Source organism: Apis laboriosa, unplaced genomic scaffold (genome assembly GCF_014066325.1).
Source record: "Apis laboriosa isolate Shangri-la unplaced genomic scaffold, ASM1406632v1 scaffold105_cov147, whole genome shotgun sequence".
In the NCBI taxonomy this organism is placed as follows: Eukaryota; Metazoa; Arthropoda; class Insecta; order Hymenoptera; family Apidae; genus Apis; species Apis laboriosa.
Window position 1 is genome coordinate 572,526 of NW_025220714.1, and position 27,860 is coordinate 600,385.

The window sequence follows — 27,860 nt, forward strand, 5'->3', positions numbered from 1 at the left end:
TTGTCTGCACTTATGTCCCCTTGTTGAAATTTCACCTAGACGCTCTTTGAAAATTCTTCGAATCTTTTTCCACGAAACGTTATAATCGAATGGAATGAGAGAATTTATTTCGATTAAATTCTGATCTAAATTGTGTATATATTGATAAAATTTAATTGTTCGAAATTAATACAATTAATAACTGAATAAATTAAATGTTATTCAAGTTTTATTTTAATAATCGCTTTATTTTCAACTGGTTTTAATTTTTTTTTTTTCAACACCAAGAACGTAGGATATGTTTTTAATTAAATTTTAGTTTTTTTTTTAGATCTTTTCTTCTACGAACGATGTTTTTTTTTTTTCGAATCTATTTTCGATCTCTCGACCTCCCGGTACATTTCCATTTTCGAACGGTTGGATCCGTAAAGGTGTGGCCAATCGAGGAAAGCAATTTGGCTCTTTGCGGTCGCGCGCGACGGAAATTGAATTTTATGCAGAGAGGCGATATTAATTGACAGGATCGGTTAGATCGGTGTGAATCCAATCGAGCTCAAAAATTTCATGCTCTGCCACTTTTCCGTGTAATATCGTAAATACACCAGGTGTTCCACTTTAATTAGTAGATTTGACGATGATGATATTTATATTGATAAGGGGGAGAAAAGTTACACAGTTTACGATTATATAAATAAAATTATATAAATAACAAAATTTACAACGTGTATTTTTCGTAATTTTTTTACGAGTATTATTCTGTTTTTAGGCGTGACGGTAGTTTTTTGTGCCTCGAGCTGCCTCGAGCCAACCAAATGCTCTTTTTATGTAATGACGTATCGTGTTTCAAAGTAAGAACGTCCTCTCGAAAGTGTACACTTTTCCAACGGTTTTGGCATTTTTCGAATTATTTTTTCAAAAAGTCTCTCTTGTTTCAACGATTAGTTTCGCGCGATTATTTTCTCTTTGATATTTTTTTTCTAATTCACGTGAAAAAACCGTCGATATACATATATCTCGTGACAATCGATAATAAAAGATCGAAATATTTGGATATTACTTACGATGTTTAATTCTAAACTGAAGGATAAATTGAAATAGTTTTACGATAACTTTGTTTATATCGACAATACAAGTTTATAAAATGATATTACGGAAGTATATATAGATATCAGCTATCGTAGAATTGATTAGAAAGAATTAATATCTCGAAGAGTTAATATTAATTTAATTGCTTTTTATAGAGTTGGTATATCGAAGGTTTTATCGATACGTCGTAAAGTATAAGAGCAGATCGTGTAAACATTCGTTATATTCATAAAATGATATAAAAAAAAAAGAAAGAATCTTATTTTCAATACGAAACGATAAGTTCGATTCGTTCTAGCGAACTGGAAATATTAAATTCAAATTGTATCAAGGTTATATAAATGTTAAATATGTATCCTCCGCATATTTGAGCATTGAAATTTTATGGAAAAAGATTCATGGAAGGCAGAATTGCTAACTTTCTCATTATTCAAATATATTGATATCGAAACACAAGCATGGAAAAAATTTCGAAATCGTTCGAAAAATCGTTTTCGTTTTGGAAGATACGATTTTTCAGAAAATAAAATTCGAAACGATTTTTAGAAATATCGAGATAAATTAATTTCTTCAGGGATAAAAATTAAGGATATCATTATTATTAAAAAAAATTTTTTAAATTCTTCGAAAAAGTTTCAATTCGTTATTTTCAATATATTTCACTTTTCTATCGATAATTTATATTATTTCGATTTCTTAATTACATTCAAGAACTTCAAAATTTTGATTTCTCGAATTTAGAACTCATTATAGCACTTTTCCTTTTTCATCGTTTTTCTTCGATTAAGAATATTTGATTTCTCAATATTAAAAAATTAAGGGCATTCGAAACTTCAAAAATTTTGAAAATTTCGATTTCTCGACTTACATCAGCTTCCAATCGTTTTTCTTCGATCGAGGACAATCGATTTCTCAAAAAAAATAGAACATTAAAACAATTTTAAAAAAAATTGAAAATTTCGAAACTTTCGACAATTTCCAATATATTTCCCTTTTCCATGGATAAATCGTTCTTCGATCGATATATAAAACACGACATCGAGTGCAACAAGGTCACCGTTGTGTATGTATGTGTGTGTATGCGTGTATATGCAAAGCCCTCGTTTATAATTTATCGGCGGTAGCGCGCCAACTTTTGAATTGCTTGAAACTCGCCCTCCGAGACTCGCCGCCAGATAATCGCGAGATACGTTGCGACATTTGTACTTTACACGCGAGTCTTCTACAATTCGATCCGGAATTTCACATGGATATCGAACGATAATAAAAACTTCAATTTCTCTTATCGACTCGGTCGAGAACAGAGGGAAACTTTCACAATCTCTCGACATTTATCTCCGACTTTCAGCCAACGTTATATCGTAACATACATCAGCATTACGAATATACCGCTTGTCCTATTCTTCGCCTGTTCCACCTTTCCACGCCTTTCCCCCATTCGCGATTCGCGTGAAAAGGCTCGTTATGATACGTTTTCGAACGTATCGATGTAATTTTTTTCATCATAGGGGACCAAAAATTTGTTTGACGCGATACGGAAAGAGATATTATTTTCTTTCTTGCAATTAAACCATTATTACTCGTCTGCTTGTTAAATGAGAGATTAACACGTGTATCGTTTATTGGGAATATTCGATTTGTAAATTTATATTTTTTGTATTTATTTTACAAACTTTGTAACTAATTTTCGTAATTAATTCGCGAATATATACTTTAAAATACGTAGATTTACGACGTAGAAAGCGTGTAGATGAAAAATTGGCGGGATATTCAAATATTCGTTTCTCTATTTGGTATAATTCACATTATATTGCGCAACAAAATACACTTCTCGGGAAGCGTTGAAACAATTAACCTCGTACGACACAAGATATCGTTCACTATGTTTATTTTAGCAGGTAGACTAAACTGGATATTAATTGCTGTGTGAGACATGATCTAGCATCATAGTAATCATCAAACAGTTAATATTAAGTCGTATAATAATGTCTGAGACACGATGATCGATCGTGAGAAAGAGCGAGTCGAATTCATCGAGTAAGTTAAAACTTATCTTAATCGCTCGAGGAAAAAACTTCTGGAAAATTAATATTTCTCGTTTTTAATATATCTCGCCAGCCGGTCTGTTACGGTTACTCTGGTAAAAAAGACGCATCGATCTAGGGACGATGAGGACAGCCCCGATATAATTACTCCGCGACGACCTCGCTCTCTCGTTGCGCTCGTCTTGCTGGCATCGTTAAGGTCTGCTGCATTTAACAAGAGCGGCCATTCGATTCTCTATTTTGTTAAACGAGCATTCCGATAAACACGTGTACGGAGCGTAGAGACGTCTATGTCCCGTTTCACGATTAATAAATTTCCGATAGTTTTCCATAGATTCGTGCTAATCCTTACGATAAAGCATTTATTTATCTAGGTATTATTTTTCGATAGTTTCGTGCTAATTTCTTTTTGTGTTACATTTCTTGATAAAATATTTATTTATTATTGTTTTATCAATAGTTTCTACGATTCGTGATAATCTCTTTAAAAGGAACATTTTTAATGATAAAATATTTATTTATCATTGTTCAAGGCATAATTTCTATGATTCGTGGTAAAATATTTATTTTTATTATTATTGTTTCTATGATTGGTAATCTTTTTATCGTATTATTCTCTTGATAAAATATTTATTTATCATTATAATTAACAAGACTCGTGATATCAATTGATCTTCAATTTGTCGCAATTTTTCACATTGATTTGAAAGACGAATAAAGAGAGAATGAAAGGTACACCTTTAATAAAGGTCGATAATTATAAGATTACGCTTCACGAGACAGTTCAGTGGGATGACGAGCTGGCATCGTGGGAGCGAGCCAACTCGATCGTTCGATTCTTAGGTCTCCTTGACGATGAGACAAGCGAGGAGGATTTATTGCCCTTTGAAACCGCCACGTTATTATGTGTCTCACACGCCACGACTTTCGAATACCTTTTTGTTATCTCTTTCGTTTGTTGCACGCGACAGAAATACATAGGGGAGGGATATAAATTTAATTTTATCCCGCGATTAAATATAATCTCGGCCGATATTTATGGTAAATATCACGCGATAGTGTGTTGTGTAACGATAGAGCATCGTTTTATTATCCTTTCTTCGCGATTAATATTAGATATGTGTCGTTCGAAAAACATTGGAGGATAATATTTTTCAGACTGTGTTATCGACTGAAATTTCTCCGATGATAAATAATTCAAATAGTCAAAAATTAATTTAAAAAAAAAAAAAAAGAAAAAGAAAAAGCAAAACATTCTAGATATATGCATATACCGTATCTGTACATACAAAACGATACATTTCTCCGATGATAAATAATTCAATAATCAAAAATTAATTTAAAAAAAAAAAAATAAAGAAAAAGAAAAAGAAAAAGCAAAACATTCTAGATATATGCATATACCGTATCTGTACATACAAAACGATACATTACTCGTCGCAGATGACAACGAAATTGACGACGGTGACTGAAGGAAGAAGCACTTTCATTTCGAATTCATCTGCCGAAGTGAATTCTCGTTCACTACTCTACTACTCATTTACTTTCACCTATCACGGATTTTCGCTCTTCCTCTCAAAATCCGTCGCACTTTTCATCGCTCACTCGCTTGTTTGAATCGACCGTTAACCTTTAACGTCCATCATCCACCGCCACGTCGAGTATTTGTTCTAATTACCGAACTCGAACTTGATATTTCAATTTGCTTGTTCGATCGTCGCGCTCATCCTCTTTGAATCTCGCATAATTAGACCAGCCTATTATCTTTCTCTCTCTCTCTCTCTCTCTTCTCGTTCCTTTTGTTACTTTTCATGAAATAAAGAGACAACCTCGACCCTCTCGCTTCGCATTCGAATACAACGTTCTTTGATGCGTGTGTAATCGCGATTTTCTATCCGTTCTCCCTTCTTTTTTCGTTTGTATTTTGTCACGAGGAAGGAAAAAAGAAAAAAGTAGAGAGAAAGAGAGAGAGAGAGAGAGAGAGAGAGAGAGAGAGAGAGAGAGAGAGAGAGAGAGAGAGAGAGGAACATTCGATGAAAAATTGATCGCGCATTGTGTCTGTCAGATTCTCGAAAGCGGCGGAGAAATGTTGTTCAAAGATAATTGAATCGAAGGGAAGAGAAGCATGTTTTTAGTTCATCACGCAATAATCGATCGATCGATAATGGCCGGTGAACGCTATAAACAGAGCGAGAAGAAATTATCATTCTAGCATAAGGCTTTACACTAGCGTGGATCCATTGAGTCACTTCGGTGGTCCGTGTGTATTTTAAGCGATGCTTATAATTACGTTGAGCGAACTCGCGTCCTCGATTTTTCGTTTCGATCCTTCCTTTAAAGGTAAAGGTCGAAAATGTTTTCTTGTAAGATAAACAATTTCAATTGGATAGAATCTTTAATCTTTGACGTTTAGTAAGAAGTTTATATCTGTCTGAAGTGTCATGTACATCGCACAAACCCATGAGACGATCCAATGCACAGTTAGTCGTATAATACCCAAACTGTTCGTTTACACTGCACGCGACACACTTGGAAGTTTTCATGAATAGACAATAGAAGAAACTGTTCTTTCTCGTACATATATTTAATAATGTGCAACATTGACGCGCAAAAGTAACTAGCTAGTTGAAAGAAAAAAACTTTTCCGACTTCTGTTTCGCTCATTTCCGTTTATCCGCAACGAAGACGGATCCAGATTCGACGGAGCATTAATTTCTGTTCCATATTTCTTCTCTTTCCTTCCTGGGAGAGCCGCCTCGACGGCGCCCTCTAGACTTTGGCTCGTCGCCAACCTCTCTTCTTTCTCTTTTTCGACCTCCTTGCCATTACCCCTTGCTGCTCGTTTGTTACCTCCCTTTTTCTTTTTGTTCTCCTCCGTTTCCTGCTTACCTTCGTACTGCATCGATACGATTACGTAAGCTCTCTTGAATCGAAAAAGGAACACTGAAATAGGTACGTATATAGTGATACTTTTGTCAGTGAACTCTAGAGGCAGTACCATCGCCTATATATCTCAACATGGCGATAATTTTGTGTTTAGCATACAGTGATCTATCGATGAAAAGATTGAAATTGTTATTGTTCTGTCGGTGAGTGAGTTGACGAAGAGATCGAAATCACAATTTTATTATTGAATAGTTATTGTTTATCACTATAGCGAAGACGATTGTATTTTGTAACGTTTGAAGAGATTATAAACTGTATACAAATGTAAGGTTATATTCGCAGTGTTTAGACAGTGATATTATTTTTAAATTGACGAGAGGATCATTTTCTAATCATTTTTGCCAATCTTCGTCGTTACCAATGTCTTTTCTGCTTCTTAGAAGTATTGAAATCGAGATGAGGAAACGGATAGTGGAATCTTGAAGAAAAGAAAAAGAAAAGCTAGGAATTCGATCTGCAAGGCTTCGAGTCAATAACCTTATACGTTTTCTTGTTGGCTCCAACTGCAGGGTTGGAGGGAGTGAAATAGGAGAAAACAGCTGATGTCACTTAGGGTGAAACGATTTTGTTTAATCCATGAAAGAAGAATGGGATCTCCTGTAGTGATTTAGATTCATTTAATATATGAAATCAGGTTTGGATATTTTATTTTTTACAATTCGCTAATTTTAATTAATAATATTATTTGAATCGAACAAGCATTTCAAAAAAATATTAAATAATTCATTTCATAGCTGACAATGTATTTCGAGCAATTTTACCTTGAGACATTCGAAAAATTGACATTTATTGCGGCAGAAAAAGCTATTCCCAGCGACCTGTCGGTTTTATTCTCGAATTCAAAGGGCTAAACGGTCGATTTACAACCAGACAGGCGTTGCATTCGAAAGTAGAGAATATTTTTGCCGGTGGATCTCGGTTGGTGGGGCAGTGGTTGGCACAGAGAATTCGAAATCGACGATTTCAAGTGTCGTGTCCTAGTGCTGGTATCCACTGGTTTAACAATACTTCCCTCTATTTCCCTTTCTTTCTCTCTTTTCCTCGTCTCTGATCTCTCTGTTCTTCAGGCATGCCGTATTGATCGACGAACACAAGCAGTCGGGAGAACTCGGTGTGGACTTCTATATACTATACACACATATATGTTCCGGTACCCGAATTATGTAGCCACACTCATATGGCTATATGGAGGCATTTAAAGTTTTAGATAAACATAAATTAGATTTTTTCGTAATAATTTTTTTTCTCGAATAATTTTTAAAAAATTTTAATTTTTATTAGGATTCATAGTTCTACGAGACAAGGTGAATTACGAATATGTTATTTTCTTAAATTGCTTATGATTTTTAAAAAGTGCAAGTGTAAATCGTTACTATACGTTTCGAAAGTCAAATGTTACATATTTTAACATATCGATGAATATGCGATTTGCGACTGACGTGATTGGTGGATAACGGTAAAAATAGAAGGAAAGTATATCATAATTAAATTTAATGCATTATAAGTCAGACATATATGTATTATTACATTAATTTTAATTTCAGTTTCTATGTCAAACATATGAATATGAATATGAATATTGATGTAAATATCAATTTTTTATTTCATTTCGTACGAGAATATCATAAGTCTGGACATTTTTCTTCGAAGATATTAATTAATATACAGAAACAAAATCGATTGAATACAAAGACTTTAGAAATTCTAGCGTGGCAAAGGTCAAATCATTTCATTTACGTGATATATCATTTTAAATATCTATTCATTCTTTTCGGTGTATATGTACTTCCTTTTCAATATATTACAATGTACATTTGGCATATTTTTAATTATTACAATATATTACAATATATTGTGCAGTTGTTGAAAAGTAACAATCATAATATACAGAAAATCTATTTTTTAAAAATATAAGACGTTTAGAAAAATTTTGTTCAATTTATAATTGAATTTAATTTAATAGTTCAATCTTTTCATCTTATCTATTTTCATTGCATTGTAATAAAAAAATAATTAAGATTTTTTTTTTATTTTTATCGTCAAATTAATTTTCAATAATTATGAATAATAATGTAATTAAATGTATCGACTCAGAGAATTTTTTTTCTCGATCAGCGATCACTCGCAATATCAGAACGCAGAAATGTCACTTATTTGCGTCACTGAACTAGTTTTAGAATTAGTTGTAGAATTAAAAAAAAAAAAAAAGAATCGTTTCTCGTTCGCTTAATACCGTTTCATGTCCCATATTCGGAACATTATTGTCTTTATGACAAACGAACGTCACAGAGATATGATAGAGGCAGCAACGATTTAATATTCTACAGTTAAATCATTTCATTTACGTGACGTATCATTTTAAGTATCTACTTAATCTTTTCGGTGTACATCGTCTTCAATATATTACAATGTACATTTGACATATTTTTAATTATTACAATATATGTATATACTTACAAAATTTATTCATAAAATTTCATATTTATTATTTCAAATTCAATATCAAATTCATTATTATTATAGAGAAAAAAAAATACTTGTGCGTTTATAAAATTCGGTCAATTAAAATTATTCATATAAACTCCGTTCCATATATCAACAAACAAGAAAATATCGCGTGATTGTAACGCTCACTTTTCGCACGATCGTTTCACGATAATCGAATATGAACGAATTAACACATCACACTAAATTCTTCTAAAGGCTTCTCACGAAATTTCAAGATTATGAGCTCTCACTTTTGAAATAAAATCGCGGCGATTATCGAATCGAAGCGTGACTATTACTTAGGCTTATTTGAATAACGCGCGCTTGACCGATAATGTCGTCACGGAAATATTCGCGTTATGCGCGCGCCATTAACCTCCGGCCATGCTTGATTTTCGTGGTAAGCTAAAGCAAACTGTCGGTTGTTTCGTGCTCGACCACGAGTGGCACCGCTTGTTAAAAACGCTCTTTCGCCCGTGGTGTACCGCCGGGCGACTGACACCGATTTCTTTGAACGAAAAAAAAAAAGGGATCGCCGGTGTTTTAGACAGAATTTTAAATTTCACGACGAGATAACGATCGATCAACGAAACGAGGTGAAGATAGAGGGTTCGTAAAGTTTTTTCTTGCATACATTTTCCCATGTTTTGCATAACGATGTTACGAGATTGTATTTTTTGGTTAAGTTAGGTTAGGTAAGATCTTTTTGGTTAAATAAGTGCGATTAAATTATGGATAATTTAGAGACGTGTTTTTTCGATTTTTTTGAACGAGAAGATATTATAGGCGAATTTTATGACGAGATAATGACGTATTAATGAAACGAAGTGAAAATGTAATTCGTTGTTCTGCCGTGTAAATAGTAATAATTATGAAATTGAAAATCTCATTATCTTTTTGATTTAACAATGATTTTTTTAATGAAACGGAACATTAGGTAGATTAATATAATAGTGTAATAATTACTTTCATTTTAGACGGATTTTATATTAAGATAATGATTGATCAATGGAACGAACATGAAAGTAGAATTTTGTCTTTCGTTTTTTTCTTGCATAAATAACAGTATAATAAAATTGCATTTTATTGTATGAATTTCTTTTTGGTTGAACAAGAGTAATCGAATTCTAAATTTAAATTAATTAATTAATTTAATTTAAAGTCATGTCTTTTAAAATTGAAAAATTTCTTATCTAGCCTGCAAAAAAAAAATTATGCAAATAATTTCGTATGTTAATTCTACATTCTATTTCTCATAAATTATGCTTATGTTTCTTGTTTTTGTGAAATAGAGATCATTAAACATGGAACTGGTCAGGAATGCCGAAGAGTTTTATAAAAACATTTACTTAATGTTGGATTTCTACTCGGAAATTTCATTTTCTTCTGCCAGAGCCTTGTTCCAGCTTCTTTAATTGCGCGTTTCAACTGTTTATTGGATCGCAATACACTTCTTTCGATGCGTTCAATAATTCATTTCTAAAGTTTTCCGAAGATAGAACGTACAATTAATGTTTCCATTCCTTCAGTGCAATTGCGTTACTTTTTGTTGACGATCATTATATTCAATTAAATTCATAAATCGTAAGTATTTAAAGAACAATATAGTGTGACAAAGGACAATCGTATAATCGATGCATCATCGTACGAGTTGAAGATTAAATTGTTATTTACTAAAACTTACCAAAATATCTTTATTTATGGAAGTTCGAATGTTTGCCTCTGGAAATCTCGCTTCTTCTCCCCTCGAGGAAACGCACAAGGGGATCAAAGATGCCCCAGATGTCTGCACGACTAACGGGTCCATTAATTGTCACGAGCTTCAGATTTACGATACGTGGCGACTGAAGAGGGTAAAGTGATGCGAAAGTGTATTCACGAAATTGGCAATTTTCAATAATTATAAATCTTTTACCAAAATTTAATACATAATAAACATTATGTTAAACTTTGTGATATTTTATGCAAAAATATTTAAATGGTTTTGAATTAACTAAATAAAAAAAATACATCTTTATTTTCGAAATAATTTTTCAAAGAAATTCGTATATCAATATTTTATTAAAATTGACAAACTTTTAATTTCAAAACCTTATATAAATAAATAATTTAATCTTCTTCTCGTCAAAAAAAAAAGTTAGAAAGAAGTTAGAAGTTTTATCAATTCGTTTGAACGATCTTTTTCAAATCATCGTACTTTTTCCATCTTGGACAAAATAGGACGATGCAACTTTCGCTCGTTTAACATGAAAGTTTGCGGCGAATCTATGAATACGTATACGCGTTGGTCCTTAGACGGTGTTGGCGGAAACTTGCGGGTCGAAAGCCAGGCCAGCATTTCCGGCTTGTTTGCGAAACACCGAGCTAACGGCCATTTATCTCGTCTCGCTTAAAGCCGCAACGAAATCATGTGTAACTTTTCCTTCGTGTCTCGCCACCGATTGATTCGTATCCCTGCACCTGCACTCGCGTGTGCGTACACGCGACTGCACCTGCCTCGTGAAAGGGATCTGGAGAAAAGTTCTTTCAGCGATTAACGCGCTGTTCGTTAGAAGAAATCGAAGTTCGATGAATAAATTGAGAAAAATTTCCAAAACATGGAAAAATGCATGGTTTTTGGAAGTTTTCAAATTTCGAAATATACATAATTTTGATAAATTTTCAAATTTTGAAAAAAATGCATGATTTTGGAAAAATCATTGTCGAAAAAAAATACTTGATTTTGGAAATTCAGGTTTTTCAAATTTTTAAAGGTACATGATAATATGGTTTTGAAATTTTTCAAATTTTGAAAAAATGTATGATTTTGGAAGTTGTCGAAAAAAAAATACTTGATTTTGGAAATTTAAATTTTTCAAATTTTTAAAAGTACATGGTAATATGGTTTTGAAAATTTTCAAATTTTGAAAAAATGCATGATTTTGGAAGTTGTCAAAAAAAAAATACTTGGTTTTGGAAATTTAGGTTTTTCAAATTTTTAAAGGTAATATGGTAATATGGTTTTGAAATTTTTCAAATTTTGAAAAAAATACATGGTTTTAGATATTTGTAAAAATTGTTCAAATTTTCAAAAGTATATGGAAATATACATGGTTTTGAAAATTTTCAAATTTTGAAAAAATAGTTTTGGAAATATTCAAACTTTTGGAAATCACTTTTAACGAAAAAGCAAAATGAAAGTGAAAAAAAATCGATTTCTAGATATTATTTCCGATCGAAATTTTAAACATTATATTTTACGTGCACCGACTTTATTAATCTCGATATTATTCGTGAAGAGATAACTTGGATTAAACCCTCTCGACCTCGAGAGGCGAAGAGAGTCGCTTCCCTGAACGAAGAACACCCTGTTCCGGAATATCGGGAACTGGGTCGAATCTAGCGGATACAAGAAGCACTAGTGAGGGTGGCTTCGACAAAGGGAGCGCTCCTTTTGAATGCCTTTATATATATATACATAAAGCCTAGGGTGTGTCTTTATCATACTATAAAATCGTTCGAAATTTCTCGATTGAAATTCCGAAACTGACGTTCTTGATCTTCCAAGAAAATTACACAGCGAAAAATATACATCGAAGATGTTATCCGTTATTTCGTTATTTCGTTTTATCACCATTTTGTCACATAAACATTCCATATTACTGCGTATTATATGTAGGAAATATCACTTCTAACCTTATGTTAGCCAAAGTTGGTCAAGTGAGCGAGAGGATCGTTCAAGAGGATTCTCAATGGGGTGCTGTGTATTTACACTGTTCCCCAGTAAGTTGATTGCACAGTGTATTACTTAATCGAAAGGAACGAAGATGAGATCTGTATGAGAGAAGAAGATGGAAAGACGAGTGAGAGACGCGCCTAACGATCGAGAGAAGAAAGACGGATGAATAAGTGACAATGATAGATAAAGAAAATGAAGAAAGTGAGTGTAACAAAGAAAGAGTAAAGTGACAGAATCGTTAAAAAAAAAAGGAAAAAAAAAACTACACGAATATATGAATATGGCAAGTGTTAATACCATCGTTAAACAGCGATCAAGAGAATCGAAGGACAAACGAGAATGTACGATGCGTGGGCGCTGTTCGGTTTTCAACCCACGTGCAACCACGATTACCATCGCCACGTGCATTGTCGCATATACCGAAGGGCGCCACCATTGATCTCTCGTTACGATGGAATTCACGGATTTTTCTCCTTTCGATGCCGATTTTTATTAAGGTTAGAGGAATACGATATGGATTTTCATATTTTTACATATTCTATTCTATTTCGAATAAATTTTTCGATAACATTTTTAAATTAATATTCTAATCAGTTTTCTATTATCGAACAGGTTAAACTAGATTAGGTTAGAATATAGCATTTTCCAAACACAAGCGTGATTAACGATATAGGATTTTTGTAAATCATAATTATTATTTGCATTTGTGTGTGTATATGTATATCTGTCTAATAAATTTTTCTTCTGCGACCATACATGGTATCCATCGAGAAATATTGCGCAGCGATAGAGAGCCATCAGATATTTGCAAATAGAAAGTTGATACGTACAACGATTGCCAAGCTATCTGTATACTTCAAAGAGGTGAGTGAAGTGTGCGAATAAATACTGCGCGTAACATTTGCATTTGAATCGTGTAAAACGTGTTCGTAAATTCTTGCGTCATTCTACAACGTTTATCCCACGATTGGTGATTTATAATCGATTAATTGCAATTACCACGATGAATAAAATAAAATAATCCAAACTTTGAAAAAAAAAAAAGTTGTAGAAATGAGTGAAAATTTTATATATTATTTATATTATTTCTCTACAACTATTTCAGACAGGGGCAACATTAGTTTCTCTTTCATCTTCGTTTCCAAGGAGTAAAAACTTGCCAGAGTGCGCATAAAATTGTTCTCGAGTTAGAAGGGAGTCTAATTAACGCGAGCGGTAGCACATGATGTTTTCATCGCAGTTTAAAAACCGTAAAAAAACTCTCCTCGCAGACCGCGTCTGGTGGAAAAGGTCGAGGGAACGACTGCGTCAAGATATGGTACACGTAATTTCATCTTTTCTCTTCTTTTTTTTTTCCTCCTTTCTCTTACTCTTTCTTTCGTATCTTTTTCCGTGGTATTTCTATTAACGAGGAGAAAATCTGAAACTGAATGTTTATTTTTCGAATCATTCGATTAATCTTCACTCTTTTCTATAATTTATAGACAAAATGTAATAATGTTGAAATTAATCGATTAGTTCAACATTATACGTTCCATTTAATTAATATTCAATTCATATATCATTATACAGGGTGTTCCAAAAATATTGGAATATCGGTAAACTCGAGATTCTCGAGGTAATTTCAAACAATTTTCGTTAACGAGTTATTAACAAAAAATACTAGCCTAGTCGAGTTGCGACGGTTGGTTACTGGTTACCGATCGAGCACGAACAAATCCAAACAATATACTTGGAAGAAAATGCGTTCATAAAATTGCACAAATATTTTTCTATCGATAAAAAATTGTATCGCGAACAATGAACAAATAAATTAATATAATATTCACTTTGTTCGAGGCATGTTGTTTTGAATGAAAATTCGTGCAAAATATTGCTTGAAATTATTTCAGAAATCTTTCGGTTTAGGAATATTCCAACGATATTCTATATATTCGTTCTCTAATCGAGAATCGTTTACTCGACATCAGAAGCGTGACTTGTTTCTTAATTTTTTCCAAAATGGTTCGAAGTTGGGAATTATTATCGCGCGAGTATCGAGGTTGAAGATAAGTTTGCTCGAAAAGTTTGACACGGCTGATTTTACGGCCCATTAGAGTCTCGTTGGCAGAGGAATAAAGCAACCGTTTTGATGCGAACGCGTGAAGGAGGGGCGGGGCGAGGTGGTTCATTTCGCCTCGCGAAATGATTTCTTGGAAGCAAAAGTGGTGGAGGGTAACGAGGTAAACAGGCTGACGAAGTTACAGCGTTCGCCACGAGGGGGAAAGTTCAACGAACGCTTCCTTTTACGATTCAATTTCTGTTTACTCTCGCGTTCTACTCGAGCCTCCCGGATGAAAGAAAGAATGTGGGTCGTTGTAGGATTGGTGAAGCGGTTAGATCACGATTCATTCGACCCTCGTTTCGAAAAATTGTGCAACAAGAGGGATTCGCGATTCAAAGATTAAACAAACGAACGTTGATTTTCAATTTCATCGTCCTCTCAATCGCTCAATTTTACATTTTTATTTCTCACCATTTTTTTCATTATTCTCATATATGTCTTCCAAATTATTCCTTTGAATTTATATCTATACGATACACTTACCCATTACCCTTGTTGCTTCGATAAATTTTAACATTAGAATCCGAAGTTTAAACGAATCAATCGCAATAATTAAATCGCAATATTTCGTCGCGAATAAAAATTAAATTAAATTGAATTCCAAAAAACACTCGATTAATATACCATTCAGATATTCAACTTACGTTTCACGGGAAAATATTCTTTCTGAGCCGCGAATTAGGAGGTAAAGCGATCGAAGGGGGCGGTGTGACGGTTCGCAAGGGATAAAAGGGTTTGGATACGATCGGCAAACCCATCGATTCGCCTCGATCGAGCGGCCAAGCGTATTTAGAGCACATCAAGCACAGCGCAGCATCCTCGAAACGCTGCTACCACTTAGGGCGCATCCGGCGTTGCAAGTGCAAGACAGGCGTTCGACGGATGCACCGAAGAAGAAGAAGAAGTAGAGGAGGAGGAGGGGGGAGGGGGAGGAGGTCTTTGCCCGCCGCTCTAATGGCGGATGTACGCGACTTTCCCCTAATTTGCGTCAATTGGCGAGACACGGATGCCAGCTTGAGAATAGAAAGAGGAACGCAGGAGGAAGGAGGGGAGGAGGGAGGAGTGTGGAGGACGAATAACCACACGTCGCGTGATAAATTGAAATTGCTATCACTGTGGCCGTCTTGATATTCTGACATCAGCGTGTATTATGTAACACGCTTACTGTTGCACTTGGAACGCGTCGTTTAAGCCTGTGATGACCGATGCTGCGCTCGTGGCCACGCGGAAATGCGCCAATAACGTCATCGTTGAGAAACGATTGGAGAGACGAGAAGAGCTTATGACATTTCGTCGAAATCGCGCGCTAATTGCAGAGAGTTTTATTATAAAAATAAATTTTATTAAAAAAGTAAAAAATGTTAGTGACTATATATATGGATACATTTTGGTGATTTTTAGATATAATCGGGAATGGAGTTTAAGGATTTGATATTTTTAAATTTAGGTTTTATGCGAATATAGGAGCTGAGTATTTGTAAAAAATTTTTTAAAAATCGGTATCTGGTTGTTTTTAGAAATATGGTGTAGTTTAGTACCTTTCACACGAATATTTTGAAAAATTAATATTTGAGTAGATGTGGCAACGTACAGATTAAAATTATATTCATACGAATCGAGTATCAAAAATTAGTATTTGAAATATTTTTAGATGTGATAATATGATTAGATCATATTCATACGAATCAAATATCAAAAATTAGTATTTGAAATATTTTTAGATGTGATAATATGATTAGATCATATTCATACGAATCAAGTATCAAAAATTAGTATTTGAAGTATTTTTAGATGTGATAATATGATAGATGTGATTAGATCATATTCATACGAATCAAATATCAAAAATTAGTATTTGAGTATTTTTAAATGTGGTAACGTGCAAAGTAAAATCATATTCATATCGAGTATTGAAATATGAAGAATTAATATTTGAATATTTTTTGATCGAGTGATTAGATCATATTCATACGAATCGAGTATCATGAAAAATTAGTATTTGAATATTTTTAAATTTCGCGCGAATATTATGAAAAATTAATATTTTATAGTAATATAATTCATCATATTCATCATATCATTTTAAATTTCGCGCGAATATTATGAAGAATTAATATTTGAATATTTTTGGATCGGGTAATGTGATTAGATCATATTTATACGAACCGAATATTTGAATATTTTTAAATTTCGCGCGAATATTATGAAATATTAACGTGCAGATTAAAATCATATTCGTACGAATCAAATATCAAAAATTAGTATTTGAAGTATTTTTAGATCTAATAGAGCGTATAGATTAATGATTTCAAGCAAATGGAACTATCACGAAAAACTAATAAATACTTTCATGCTTTTAGGTGTGCGAATGAAATTGAATGTCATAAAAAATTAACAAATATCTGGATATTCATTTTTAGGCATGCGAATGAAAAAAAGTAGCAAATAATATTCAGACACATTTTTATTTCCACAAATGATATTCGTTTATCCATCAAGAGAATATTTCCTTCCAATTGTTCGTAAAACTTTCGTAAAACTTTCTCGTCTGCATACAAATTTTTCCATCCGAGGGTGGATGGAAGTCCGATCCGAGCCTGTTTCACAGGAAAAATAAAAATGCTAAATTGGATAATAAGGATCGGTAGGATCCAAAGAATTACCAATTTAAATGAGAGGAAAAGTTTAAAAATTCCACGTGTAAAAATAAGAGAGCGGGTGTTGTATCTTGAGAAAGAGGGTCAAGGCAAGATGGAGGGGAGAAATTCTTTCGTGGAGGTGACCACGAGATCGATTTTAACACAAGCCTCTTCATCTTCGATAAAAATTACTCCCATCACGGAAGAAACTTCGTTCCCAACCACGCTTGTTAAACATACCTAGCACGAGCCCGATGAAAAATTGCATGCGATCACCGTATATAACGATGACTGCATTAGGCAAGACATATAGGAATCGTACATCACATCCACCTTATATCTTACAAAGAAAACCAACTATCAAATTTGCACGAAATTTATCACTCTTACTCTTATTGAAATTGGAAGTTAATTATTTACAAAAAGATACTATTCTCCATCTTGATGATTTTTTCAAGCGTTCTCAAGATCGTTATTCTGAAATAAATCGTGTCTTCGAATCAGTTTAAGTTAGGTTAGGTCATCATCGTTGCCAGATTAAGAAAACTAGACTAAATGCCTGAAAGCATTAAACAATTAAATGAATTTTTATTTAATTTCTGGTTTCATGATTAGGTTAAATTGATAATTATTTTAATAAGTAGATTCAGAAGATTTATTTGATATAATTTTTTTCTAAATATTTACCTAAAATTGTCTCGAGAGAGAAAGATGGCCGTCCACCGAAATCGGTCTCAGCCGTTCAGTTCGTAAGAAGCCCGTGTTCCACGCTGAAAATAACTTTTTGCCATTCGAGCAACCTCCCCTCGGTTCTCATGAGCACGCATATGGCGAACCGTTGTTGGAACGTTAATAACCAAAGGAACACACGTGTACGCGTATCCCAGTACACGTAGCTCTCTCTCTTTTTCTATCCTTTGTTTTTCGACGGTGTTAGATCCCGTTAGCGACTTTGTATGCCATATGAAAATCTCGCGCGAGCCTTCGCGCAGCTCATCGTTATGCATTTCTTCGTGCCACAGGGAGGACAATGCCATCTTGGAATGCGCGATCCGCTGCCTTCGATTCGACTCCTATTTATCAAATCCCTCCGCGGTTGGCATCGATATTTTCTTCTTGACCGACGTCACTTCCTTTTCAACTTTAGAGATAGCGATTAGAATTCTTATGAAATTCGAAAGAGGATTTATGATTTTTTAATTTACTACTTTCAAAAATTATCAAAATATATTGATCAGATAATCCTCTTCAATACGAATTTCATAGAAATTCTAATCGCTAATCAAAATTGAAAAGAAAGTGATGTCGGTCAAAAAGAAAACATCGATACCAATATATATATATATATATGCGATAAAATGATCAAAATAAATTGTGAATCTTGTGCGTATAAAAGTATATATCTTACAAAAGATGGAAAGGATAATGAGTAAAAGTACGATATTTAATCGTATTTAACATCACCTTTCGATTTCTCGGCGTGAATTCATTGAAATACGAGACGCGCTAATGGCAACCGAGTTAACATAGGAGTATGTCGCATATCGATCGTGCGATTAGAGCGAACTTCAAACGTGTTTAAACGGTTTAAACCTACGATCGATTTCGAAAGGGTTGTTAGCCTTATTTGACACGTCAATTGCCGGAGAAATGTTAAGAGATTGTATCGAAGAATCAACGTTCCAGGTCTGTACGTGCTTTACTTCATTAACTAGAACTTTGGAAGTTTATATTTCATTTTGTGGCAGTATAATATAAACGATCGATTCTTATGGAAATAATCCGTAAGAAAGTTTCTAGAATTTAAATATATTTAATTATCTATATTTAATATTTTCGTGAGATAAACGTTAATTTTTATTAACCTACAGCGCAAGGTGTTACGTATGTACAGGAAATTCCAAAAGTAAATGACTCATCTATTATTGCTATCTTTATGACCAATTAAACGAACGTGCAGATAAATTTTCTATTTTTACTATACATTTCGGTTAAACGAAATTTCTTGCTCTCCGACAATTTTCTTGGACTACTAAAAAAAAAAAAAAAAAAGATAACGACCTAGACCGGCTAGAAGGTGAACGAATATTTTATGGCGAAGGAAAATTGTTTTCGCAGCTGTATCGCGAGCGAAAACAAATCTCGATTACTCGGGGCATAGTACGCGTTCCAACGTAAACGAGTCACTAAATTTGGACATCCTGTAAGGATAGACTTCCGTTCTCCGAACCTGCCGCTCGTAATTCACCAAGATAAATATTATAATAAATGTTTCTACGAATTTTCTCCTCCGTTCACTCACGTTCATACACCCTCTCCCTTATTCTAGAAGGGTTGTGAGAATTTTTTTTCTTCTCATATTAACGTTATGGAAATAAACAAGTCAAAATATATCTTGAAAGGTGACTGAACGAATCGAGGGGAAAAAATAAAATTATGATCAGAGAGGGAGGTGAGAATTTTTTTTTCAATATTATAGAAATAAACAAATCAAAAAATATGTTGAAAAAATGTGGCTGAGGGAATCAATTACGAGTATAAAGTTTTGTTTACATTTGGAATTTAGACACAGGTTTAATTTCCATTCTTAAATTCGATTTAAAAGATATCAGTGCCGGATGAATTTTGAACACGGAAATAGCGAAATTATATTTTATTTTTCCAATTATTATTATAAAAATATTTTAATCGCAATAATAGATATTATTGTATCCATAATTCCAAAATTAATAATTCGTAATCGAATTAACCTTCGTTCGGTGGTATGAAGAATCGAAGGCAACGAACGATCGATTCGTCCTTATTTAATGGTCGTTCGGATCGCGAGTACCACGCGCTTCCCACGCGCGATTTTCTTCTTCTCCCTTTCTCGTTCGGCCTTGGAATCGTGGCGGCAGCTACTGTGGTGCTCCGTCCTGTCCCCAGCTACGCCCCCGCGTTTCCACCAGGAAAATTGATCGATCATTTTCCACGCGTCCAGCACGCAAGCCCCGTGACATTGGAAAACGCTTTTAAACGGTTATTCTCCCGACGTGGTTTTCGATGGACGCGCACCGGCTATTTCATTCGGCCTCGATTACTTCCCTCGCATCGTTCGATAATCATGCGTTATGTCCTCCGTTCAAAGCGCTCTATGTATGTTTTCGTATATACATATTTTAGAAATTATCGTGGATTTATTTTTTTTTTTTTTTAATCTTATTTTATTAGTACTCTTTTTATTAATATCTACCATCATGTGTCGTGTTCTTCATTCACAAAACGCTCCATATACGTTTTGTATATGTTTTAAAAATTATCATAGATTTATTTTTTTTTATATATCACATTGTTTATTTACAAAAAACTTTATATATATTTTTTATATATTTTAAAAATTAAATATATATTTTTTCTATATATGTTTTAAAAATTATCATAAATATATGTATATATATTTTTTAAATCTTAATTAATATTTTTCTTAATTAGTATCGACAATTATGTATTATGTTCTTCATTCACAAAACTCTGTATATATTTTTGTATATATTTTAGAAATTATCGTAAATTTATTTCTTTTTTGTCATATTCTCCATTTACAAAGAACTCCATATATATTTGTATATATTTTAGAAATTAAATATATATTTTTTTTGTGTCATGTTTTCCATTCAAAATACTTCATATATGTTTGTATTTGTTTTAAAAATTATCGTAGATTTATGTATTTATTTGAATCTTATTCTGTTAATATTTTTTTTTTAATTTTCTATTTTATTTTATTATTTCTTTTATTATTTTTTTTTTATATTTTTTTAGCATCGATTATCATGTCATATTCTTCTTATTTATGTGCAAAATATACCTTGGAATATTTGGAAATTAAAGATCTAAATTTTTTGAAATCTTTTATTAATATTTTCCATATTTTATTAATATCGTTAAATCCTTCATTCACATGTATAAAATTAACTCTATAAAAATTATCGTAGATCTACTTTTTTGAATCTTATTTTGATTGATTTTTTATCGTAAATTTATTATGTTTTATTATTGTGTTTTATTGATATTCTTCTCTAGAAAATTTTAATTATGGAAAATCAATTTCAAGTTTATTGATACGCTCTCCTTGTAACATTATTCAATATTCATATTTAAAAATTGTACAAAAATTGTACTTTTTTAAATCTTATTTAGTATTGGAAATATTTAATTTCTTTAAAATCTTTAAAAATTTTTTATTTCTTCTTTTTTTACAATATTCTGTTAGTAAAGATTTCCCCTCTTGATCATAGTAGTTAATCGTGAGAGAGGAATCTCATCGAAGCGCAACGATTACGTTGCTCGAAACGGTCGATGCGAATTGCGTAATATGCAAGTCATAACCAGGATAGAGAGGTTCTCACATTTAATACACGAGATATAACCTTTATTAAAATATTTCGTATACAAGTATCCCTTAAAAAAATTAACAAACTTTCAATTTTAAACAATAATTCATTAATTTTTAATAACTTTATATTTATCTTTCTTCAGAGATAAAGGAAAAATTTTGGAAGAATCGATACGTTTCCAATACGAAACCAAATACAAAAAAAAAAAAAAAAAACAATTATAAAGTAACGAAAAATTCTACGAAATATTTTTTCATGTACTAAAGACAAAAACGCTGAATATAAAATGTTCATGACACGACTATACATGTCAATCGTTATAGAATAAGAGATCCCTATGACGCACACGTTGCGTCACCAATCTCGAGCAAACAATTATTCGCATATTATTTATCAATTAAAAAAAAAAAAATTTTTTGATTTTCAGCCGCCGGAGAACGAGTTGCAGAAAGTCGGCGAACGTGTGCCAAGCGAGCACGAGCTCAGAGTGCAAAGGTCTCTGCAACGACTGAACGTCCCAGATTGGTACAAGAATTCTCCCGCTGCTCGCGATGGTTTCCGGTTAAAGAGGCACTCAGATGCGTCTCAGCACGGAGGATGGCGTGCTCTTGGCTCGAAAACCACTTCCCTCTCGTCCCTTTCATCGTCTTCCAATAGACAGCCGACTACAGGTAAGACACTATTGCGTCTTGTCTCGTTTCTATCTTCAGTTCGTTTTTCGTTTCTTTTTTTTTTTTTTTTTTAACATCTTTCAATTTTGTTGCTTTTCATCGAAGCGAAGGTATTAAAACTAAAACTATTTTATCGGATCGCAAGAGCGCTTGAAACGCGATACCGAATCGAAGGTGAAAGGAAATATGGGATAAAAGACAATGAAGAAGAATGATCGAATGACAATTCGATTCGATAGCGTGTCGATCTTACTTTGAAAAGTAAAAAAAAAAAAGAATCACTGAGAATTTTTCGCTCAGAATTCGTTCATTTTTGTTCGAATAATTTTGCTGTCACGATAGAATTACGATGATCAAGGAAGTAAAACATGTTTTATGAATTTATATTTTATACGAATGCTCGAATACGGATTATTATATAGCTTTTATAATCATATATCAATGAAGACAATAATATCGCTTTGTACCGTCATCTTTTGAATATTTATTTGAATATTATTCAGAAATGAACGTAAGATTTATAAAGATATTACTATCTGCGAAAGCTTTTTCTCCCGCGGAAGAGTTTAATGGCTCTTACTTTGAAATTTCATTACATTGACTCGACCAAGGATACTCTTGAAAGACGAAATACAAATACTTCGCGATTCTTCTTTACTATTTATTTCGCTTTGGAAAGTGGAGGGGGACAGTAATTACCCTCTCTCTTACCTCTCTGAACAACGACCTCTCGTCGCTCTCTATGTAACTACTTACTACAATTCGTTTCAATATTGATCGTGAATCAACTCGTAACTAACTAAACGCGTGTAACGGAGGAGAAAAAGTTTCGTGGAAAGTAGACAGGCAAACGTCGATATGAAATCCTTCGAAACGAGCGGTAAAAGAGGAACGATTCGCAATGAAACGGCGCAATATCAAGCAAACGGCTCTCTTCCCTCCTTTGAAAAGGCGAGCAACGTCCGAAATTAGCCGTGTAGCGAGAGGCCAATTTCATTCCCCCTCTCCACCTCTCTTTTTTCCCCCTCCTTTCCTCTCTTGTCCAAGCAGAAGCGTGGTTGGTAGTAGTAGTAGGCTCTCGCGGATATTCTCTCTCTGGCCGCCACCGCGTCGAGTGACTGCTAATAGGAAGCGGCTAATAAATTTAGCGAGCCAAGTTAACTCGATTAATTCAATTCTCTGACGAATACGGTAGTACGGTCGTCGTCCGTTAACGACAGTGGCGCTTTTTCTCTCGCAGCCACGTTGTTGTCGGCGTACTGCAACACAAGGTTTACCCTTTTTCAGGATGGCTGGAAAATGTTCAAGGACGCTTCTCTAACGAGAGAACGCGATTTGTCAAGGGAGGGCACTAATTACCAGATTTTAAAGGGCTGTTGCCAACACGCTGCCGCGGTTTTCGTCGTTCGAGGGTGGGGAAGATGTCTGAAAAAGGCAAAGTTCGCGAGACACCCCATTTTTAAATGGTGTCTGATGCCGAATTCGCGATGCTTTCAGATCTTTTGATTTTAACAGATGCAAGAAAGCTTTTTTTTTTTTTTTTTTAAGGAAAAGTAAATATAAGCGATTTTTTATCACGCGACGTGGCTGCGATCATACACTTCAGCGACAAAAATAAAACTATTATTCGTAAATTTCGTTATATTTTTTTTTTAGTTGATCTTTATGCAAATCTATATCTATATTTGAAAAAAAACTTGTTGCTTATCGATGAATGGATCGTTATTTTTAAATAAATTCGCAAATTTGAGTAGTTTGTTCCTTAATTTTTATCAATTAATGTATGTTTTCTCGGTTAGGAAATAAAAATAGATATATGATCGCAATGTTATCGAAAAAAGTCGTTCATGTGGATCTTAAATATAATTTTATGTATGAAAAGTTGAAAATCATAATGGATCAAGTCATTTTTGAAAAGTTTATATTTAAAAATTGATATTTAAGAAAAAAAATAACTTAATACCAAGTTAAAAATAATACAAAAATATAACATAGTTACATTTTGTATCGATTGAACCTATATCACTTTCTCTACTATGTTTCCTCCATGCATAAGAATTTACATAAACAAAAACGTAGAGACAAGTTTAACATATTCGAGAATTTAGTTGATCAGATGCTTGGAATGAATAGAAATTAACGTGGATATAATTACTAAGGGATTACAAATCCAGGCGAAATAGGTAGTTTCAAGTTTAAAGACGGTGATACCGTGTCTTGGACTCATTTTACAGGCGGATTTGTTACTTGATACGGATTTGAGATGGATTACTCTGGAAAGACTTTGATCGACGGTTTTGCAAGTCGAATAATACGTTGCCCGGGAACTTTTCAATGGAAATAAAAGCTTGACAGCTGTCTCGCGTTGACATTTCATACATGTTGGTGTAGTTAGCATTTGGTAGTTAGCATTCCAACTTCGTGCCCCGTTGGGAAGGAAACACGTTTCGCGTGTTCTTATGGTTTTACTACTTTTTAGCGTTAATCTTATGCTTTTGTTCTCGGTGTCAATTATAGTATTGGAGAGACTTAAGAAAAAATTACGTGCGACTGGTTCATGAGTATTGTAATACCGTTGAGTAAGAATCGTGTTCCATTGGATGAATGCAGTCTCCCATATCGGTATAAAAGAGTAATGATAGCGTTTGGCAATTCTGCCCGGTCATTGGATATTGCATAATTCCTCTGCAAATAAGAATACACCTTGACTTCATTGAGGATAAGTGCGCGCGAAATTTAATAAAATTTAAAAATTCGTAAATTCCAATTCAGAGTTGAATATCGATACGATTCGATTGCACGATTGAAATTGAAACGTTGAATGCCTTTTTTTAATAAGCTTAAAGAAAGCGCGCGAAATTTAAAAAACTCAAATTTAAAAATTTATAAATTGCAATATGATTAAATGGATATCGATACGATATTAATTATATAATTAATATCGAAATATTTAACTTGTTTAGATGCCCTTCTAACGTCAAGTCACTTGTATTCTATAAAGTTAAAGCGCGCGATTTAAAAAATTCAAATTTAAAAAATTCAAATTTAAAAATTCAGAATTGCAATTTATAGTTATACATTATCCAAATCCCACGCCATCTGTATTCTATAAACTTAAAGCGCGCGAAATTTAAAAAAATTCAAATTTAAAAAGTTGCAGATTAATATTGTATTAATATTGAAATGTTGAATTTAGATATCTTTCTAATATTAAATTTCGCGCCACCTTTATTCTATAAGTCTAAAGCGCGCGAAATTCAAATTTAAAAATTCGGAATTGGAATTTATATATTGAATTAATATTGAATTAATATTGAATTAATATTGAATTAATATTGAATATTGAATTAATATTGAAAAAAATTGAGAATTGAGAATTTATAGTTACAGATTATCGACAAATAATTAATATTGAAACGATGAATTTGTTTAGGTGCCCTTCTAAGTCCAAGTCTCATGCCATCTGTATTCTATAAACTTAAAGCGCGCGAAATTTAAAAAATTCAAATTTAAAAAGTTGCAGATTAATATTAAAATATTGAATTTATTTAAATATCTTTCTAATGTTTCGCGTCATCTATATTCTATAATCTTAAAGCGCGCGAAATTCAAATTTAAAAATTCAGAATTGGAATTTACAAATTAATATTACAGATAATATGAATTAATATTGAAAAAAATTCAGAATTGCAATTTATAGTTATAGATTATTGATACGCAATTAATATTGAAACGATGAATTTGTTTAGGTGCCCTTCTAAGTCCAAGTCCCACGCCACCTGTATTCTCAAGATGGAGTACCAGTCTGCTGAACAGCGCCGGAAGTTCGCCAGCGAGTTCAGCGAGGTCGTCGTTCAACCATCGACAGCCATACTTGGGCTGGCGTTCCCAGGAACGACTAACGAACCCGCGAACACCGGCAGAACGTCTTGCTCAGGGTATTCTTCCCCAGTTGCAAGCAGCCAACAAGGTTTGTATTCATATTTGCCAGCACTTGGATTTTTCTTCAATTATCGTCCAATTGTCACTTCAACTTATTTCAAAAGTTGTCATTATACTGTGGAAACAATTCAACGTTATTTATTAATTAGATTTCCTCGTTCGAAAATTTAACCTTGAAGATTTTTAATCGATCTTCACCTTTATCTTTATCCTCGCTTTCCTCTTTGTCCAATTTATTTTTAATTTGCTCAGACATCACGCAAATGCAACGACTTCTCTATAATTAGAAATTCTGGCAGAAATTCTACTTCTGGTGTCTCGTGGCCTTTATAACCTGAGACAAATTGACCGTTATCCGAATCTATATAGTTGAATCCCACTATCCAAGTATTGTCCTAGTTTGAAAGAAATTTTAATCAGTTTCTCGTTACTGAAAAATAGTTCCACCTTGAAAGTATCTTTCCTCATAGCCGTTAATTGGAATTTTGCTAACGATGTACACGTTTTGTATTTTTATTAAAACTTTGTAACGAGGGCTTTAATATCTCATGTTATTTTTATTCATTGAACATTCAATTTCAAGAATTAAAAAAAAAAAAAAAAGAAATTCGTTTTTGAAATTTTAACAATATATCACCGTTCTCAAATGATAATTTATTTAATCGATTAATGAATTAGTTGAATTAAATTTTACATTAACTTTGAGTTTGCAGCGGAAAGAGGACGACAGAGCAGTAAATATTGGTAACAATCGTTAATTCAGAGATCTCGGTCAAAAGAATTTCATAATTGGTGACTATGAACGAAATATTGATCATTTGACATTATTTTTCAAGCATCGTATCAATAATCAATATGCTTGAAAAGTAATTAATTTGTCACGTTGAACCATAATTTTATATATACTTATCGATATCAAATCCTTCGTACATTTAATTGTTATTAACTAATTATTATATCTATTTAACATATTTATATTTATATTTTTTATACCTCGATTAACATAATACAATTTTTTTATAGAATCGTTCAATTAAGAGAGTCAAGCTTGACCTTGATCTTGATACACGTAACAAAGGTCATCCTTCTAATTAACTATCAGAAGATTATTTTAACCATCGTTCATTCCTTCCTAGAAAGTTATTGAAAAAAAAGTGCTTCATCGATATTACGTGATTTTTAAAACTGTACAGATCAAAATTTTTCTCCGCAGCAGCAACAACAACAGCAGCAACAGCAGACAACGAATCAGCAGCTAGAGGTAAGGAACTCGATAAAGGAGGTAACCTCGGCCATTGTGCACTACGTGCAAAGCGGTCAGGAGGTTGGTGGAGGTGGCAGGCTGTCGCCTCGACCTCGACCTGAAGACTGGGACGACAGGGGCGGAGCAAGGTCGACCAGCCCCAGAGGTGAGCACTAAACAACCCCTGCCAAAAAAAAAACCATCCTACCACCACCACCACCACCACCACCACTACACCATCACTACTTTTACTCTCTACGACAAAGGTAATTTTGAGTTTTCCTGATGTCTGTTCATGTGAATTCTTCTCTCTGCATCTGTATCTTGTCGTGTCCTTAGACGCCTCTCTCTTTCGTCTGTCTCTGGGTTTCTCTTCTTTTATATTTATATTTTACTCATCTAACTTCCCAGATCGGAATGTCTCGTTGTTTGAATCAATTTTCCATTTATCTCGTCCGTTGTTGTCGTTACTTAATATGTACATATATAACACTCGACATGTGCATCTGAAAAAAACGCTAGTGAAAAAGCAACTCTCTTGGCTGTCTCTCCTCTCTTTGCTCGCTCTCTTGTCGTCGTGTCCTGTGTTTACTAACGAAAATTGCTTTCAACGGCGCGTCCATT

At 33.3% G+C, this 27,860-nt stretch overlaps 1 protein-coding gene and 4 long non-coding RNA genes across 15 annotated transcripts in view; 3 read left to right on the plus strand and 2 right to left on the minus strand.

The window, feature by feature from the left end:
• Positions 1–27,860, plus strand: part of LOC122720721 — a 78,808-nt gene that overhangs the window by 35,610 nt on the left and 15,338 nt on the right. For 8 of the 9 annotated variants that reach the window (XM_043947697.1, XM_043947676.1, XM_043947634.1 and 5 more), the window contains 3 exons: positions 21,808–22,051; positions 25,801–26,021; positions 27,207–27,402. In XM_043947697.1, the coding sequence (XP_043803632.1) occupies positions 21,808–22,051; positions 25,801–26,021; positions 27,207–27,402 (661 nt within the window). The remainder of the gene's footprint in view (positions 1–21,807; positions 22,052–25,800; positions 26,022–27,206; positions 27,403–27,860) is intronic. The other variant, XM_043947660.1, reaches the window with a different exon arrangement.
• Positions 6,177–7,502, plus strand: LOC122720796. 2 transcript variants are annotated; one of them, XR_006347817.1, is made up of 4 exons: positions 6,177–6,320; positions 6,437–6,690; positions 6,791–7,042; positions 7,124–7,502. It is a non-coding gene; the product is annotated as an uncharacterized LOC122720796 (long non-coding RNA). The 2 variants fall into 2 exon arrangements; XR_006347816.1 differs by having other exon boundaries at positions 6,791–7,502.
• LOC122720790 lies at positions 8,686–10,425 on the plus strand. Its single transcript, XR_006347815.1, has 3 exons — positions 8,686–9,152; positions 9,836–10,127; positions 10,251–10,425. It is a non-coding gene; the product is annotated as an uncharacterized LOC122720790 (long non-coding RNA).
• Positions 23,956–25,963, minus strand: LOC122720779. 2 transcript variants are annotated; one of them, XR_006347812.1, is made up of 2 exons: positions 25,831–25,963; positions 23,956–24,736 (listed from the first exon to the last, which is right to left on the minus strand). It is a non-coding gene; the product is annotated as an uncharacterized LOC122720779 (long non-coding RNA). The 2 variants fall into 2 exon arrangements; XR_006347813.1 differs by lacking the exon at positions 25,831–25,963 and adding an exon at positions 25,440–25,521.
• Positions 25,968–27,318, minus strand: LOC122720770. Its single transcript, XR_006347808.1, has 3 exons — positions 26,987–27,318; positions 26,192–26,388; positions 25,968–26,108 (listed from the first exon to the last, which is right to left on the minus strand). It is a non-coding gene; the product is annotated as an uncharacterized LOC122720770 (long non-coding RNA).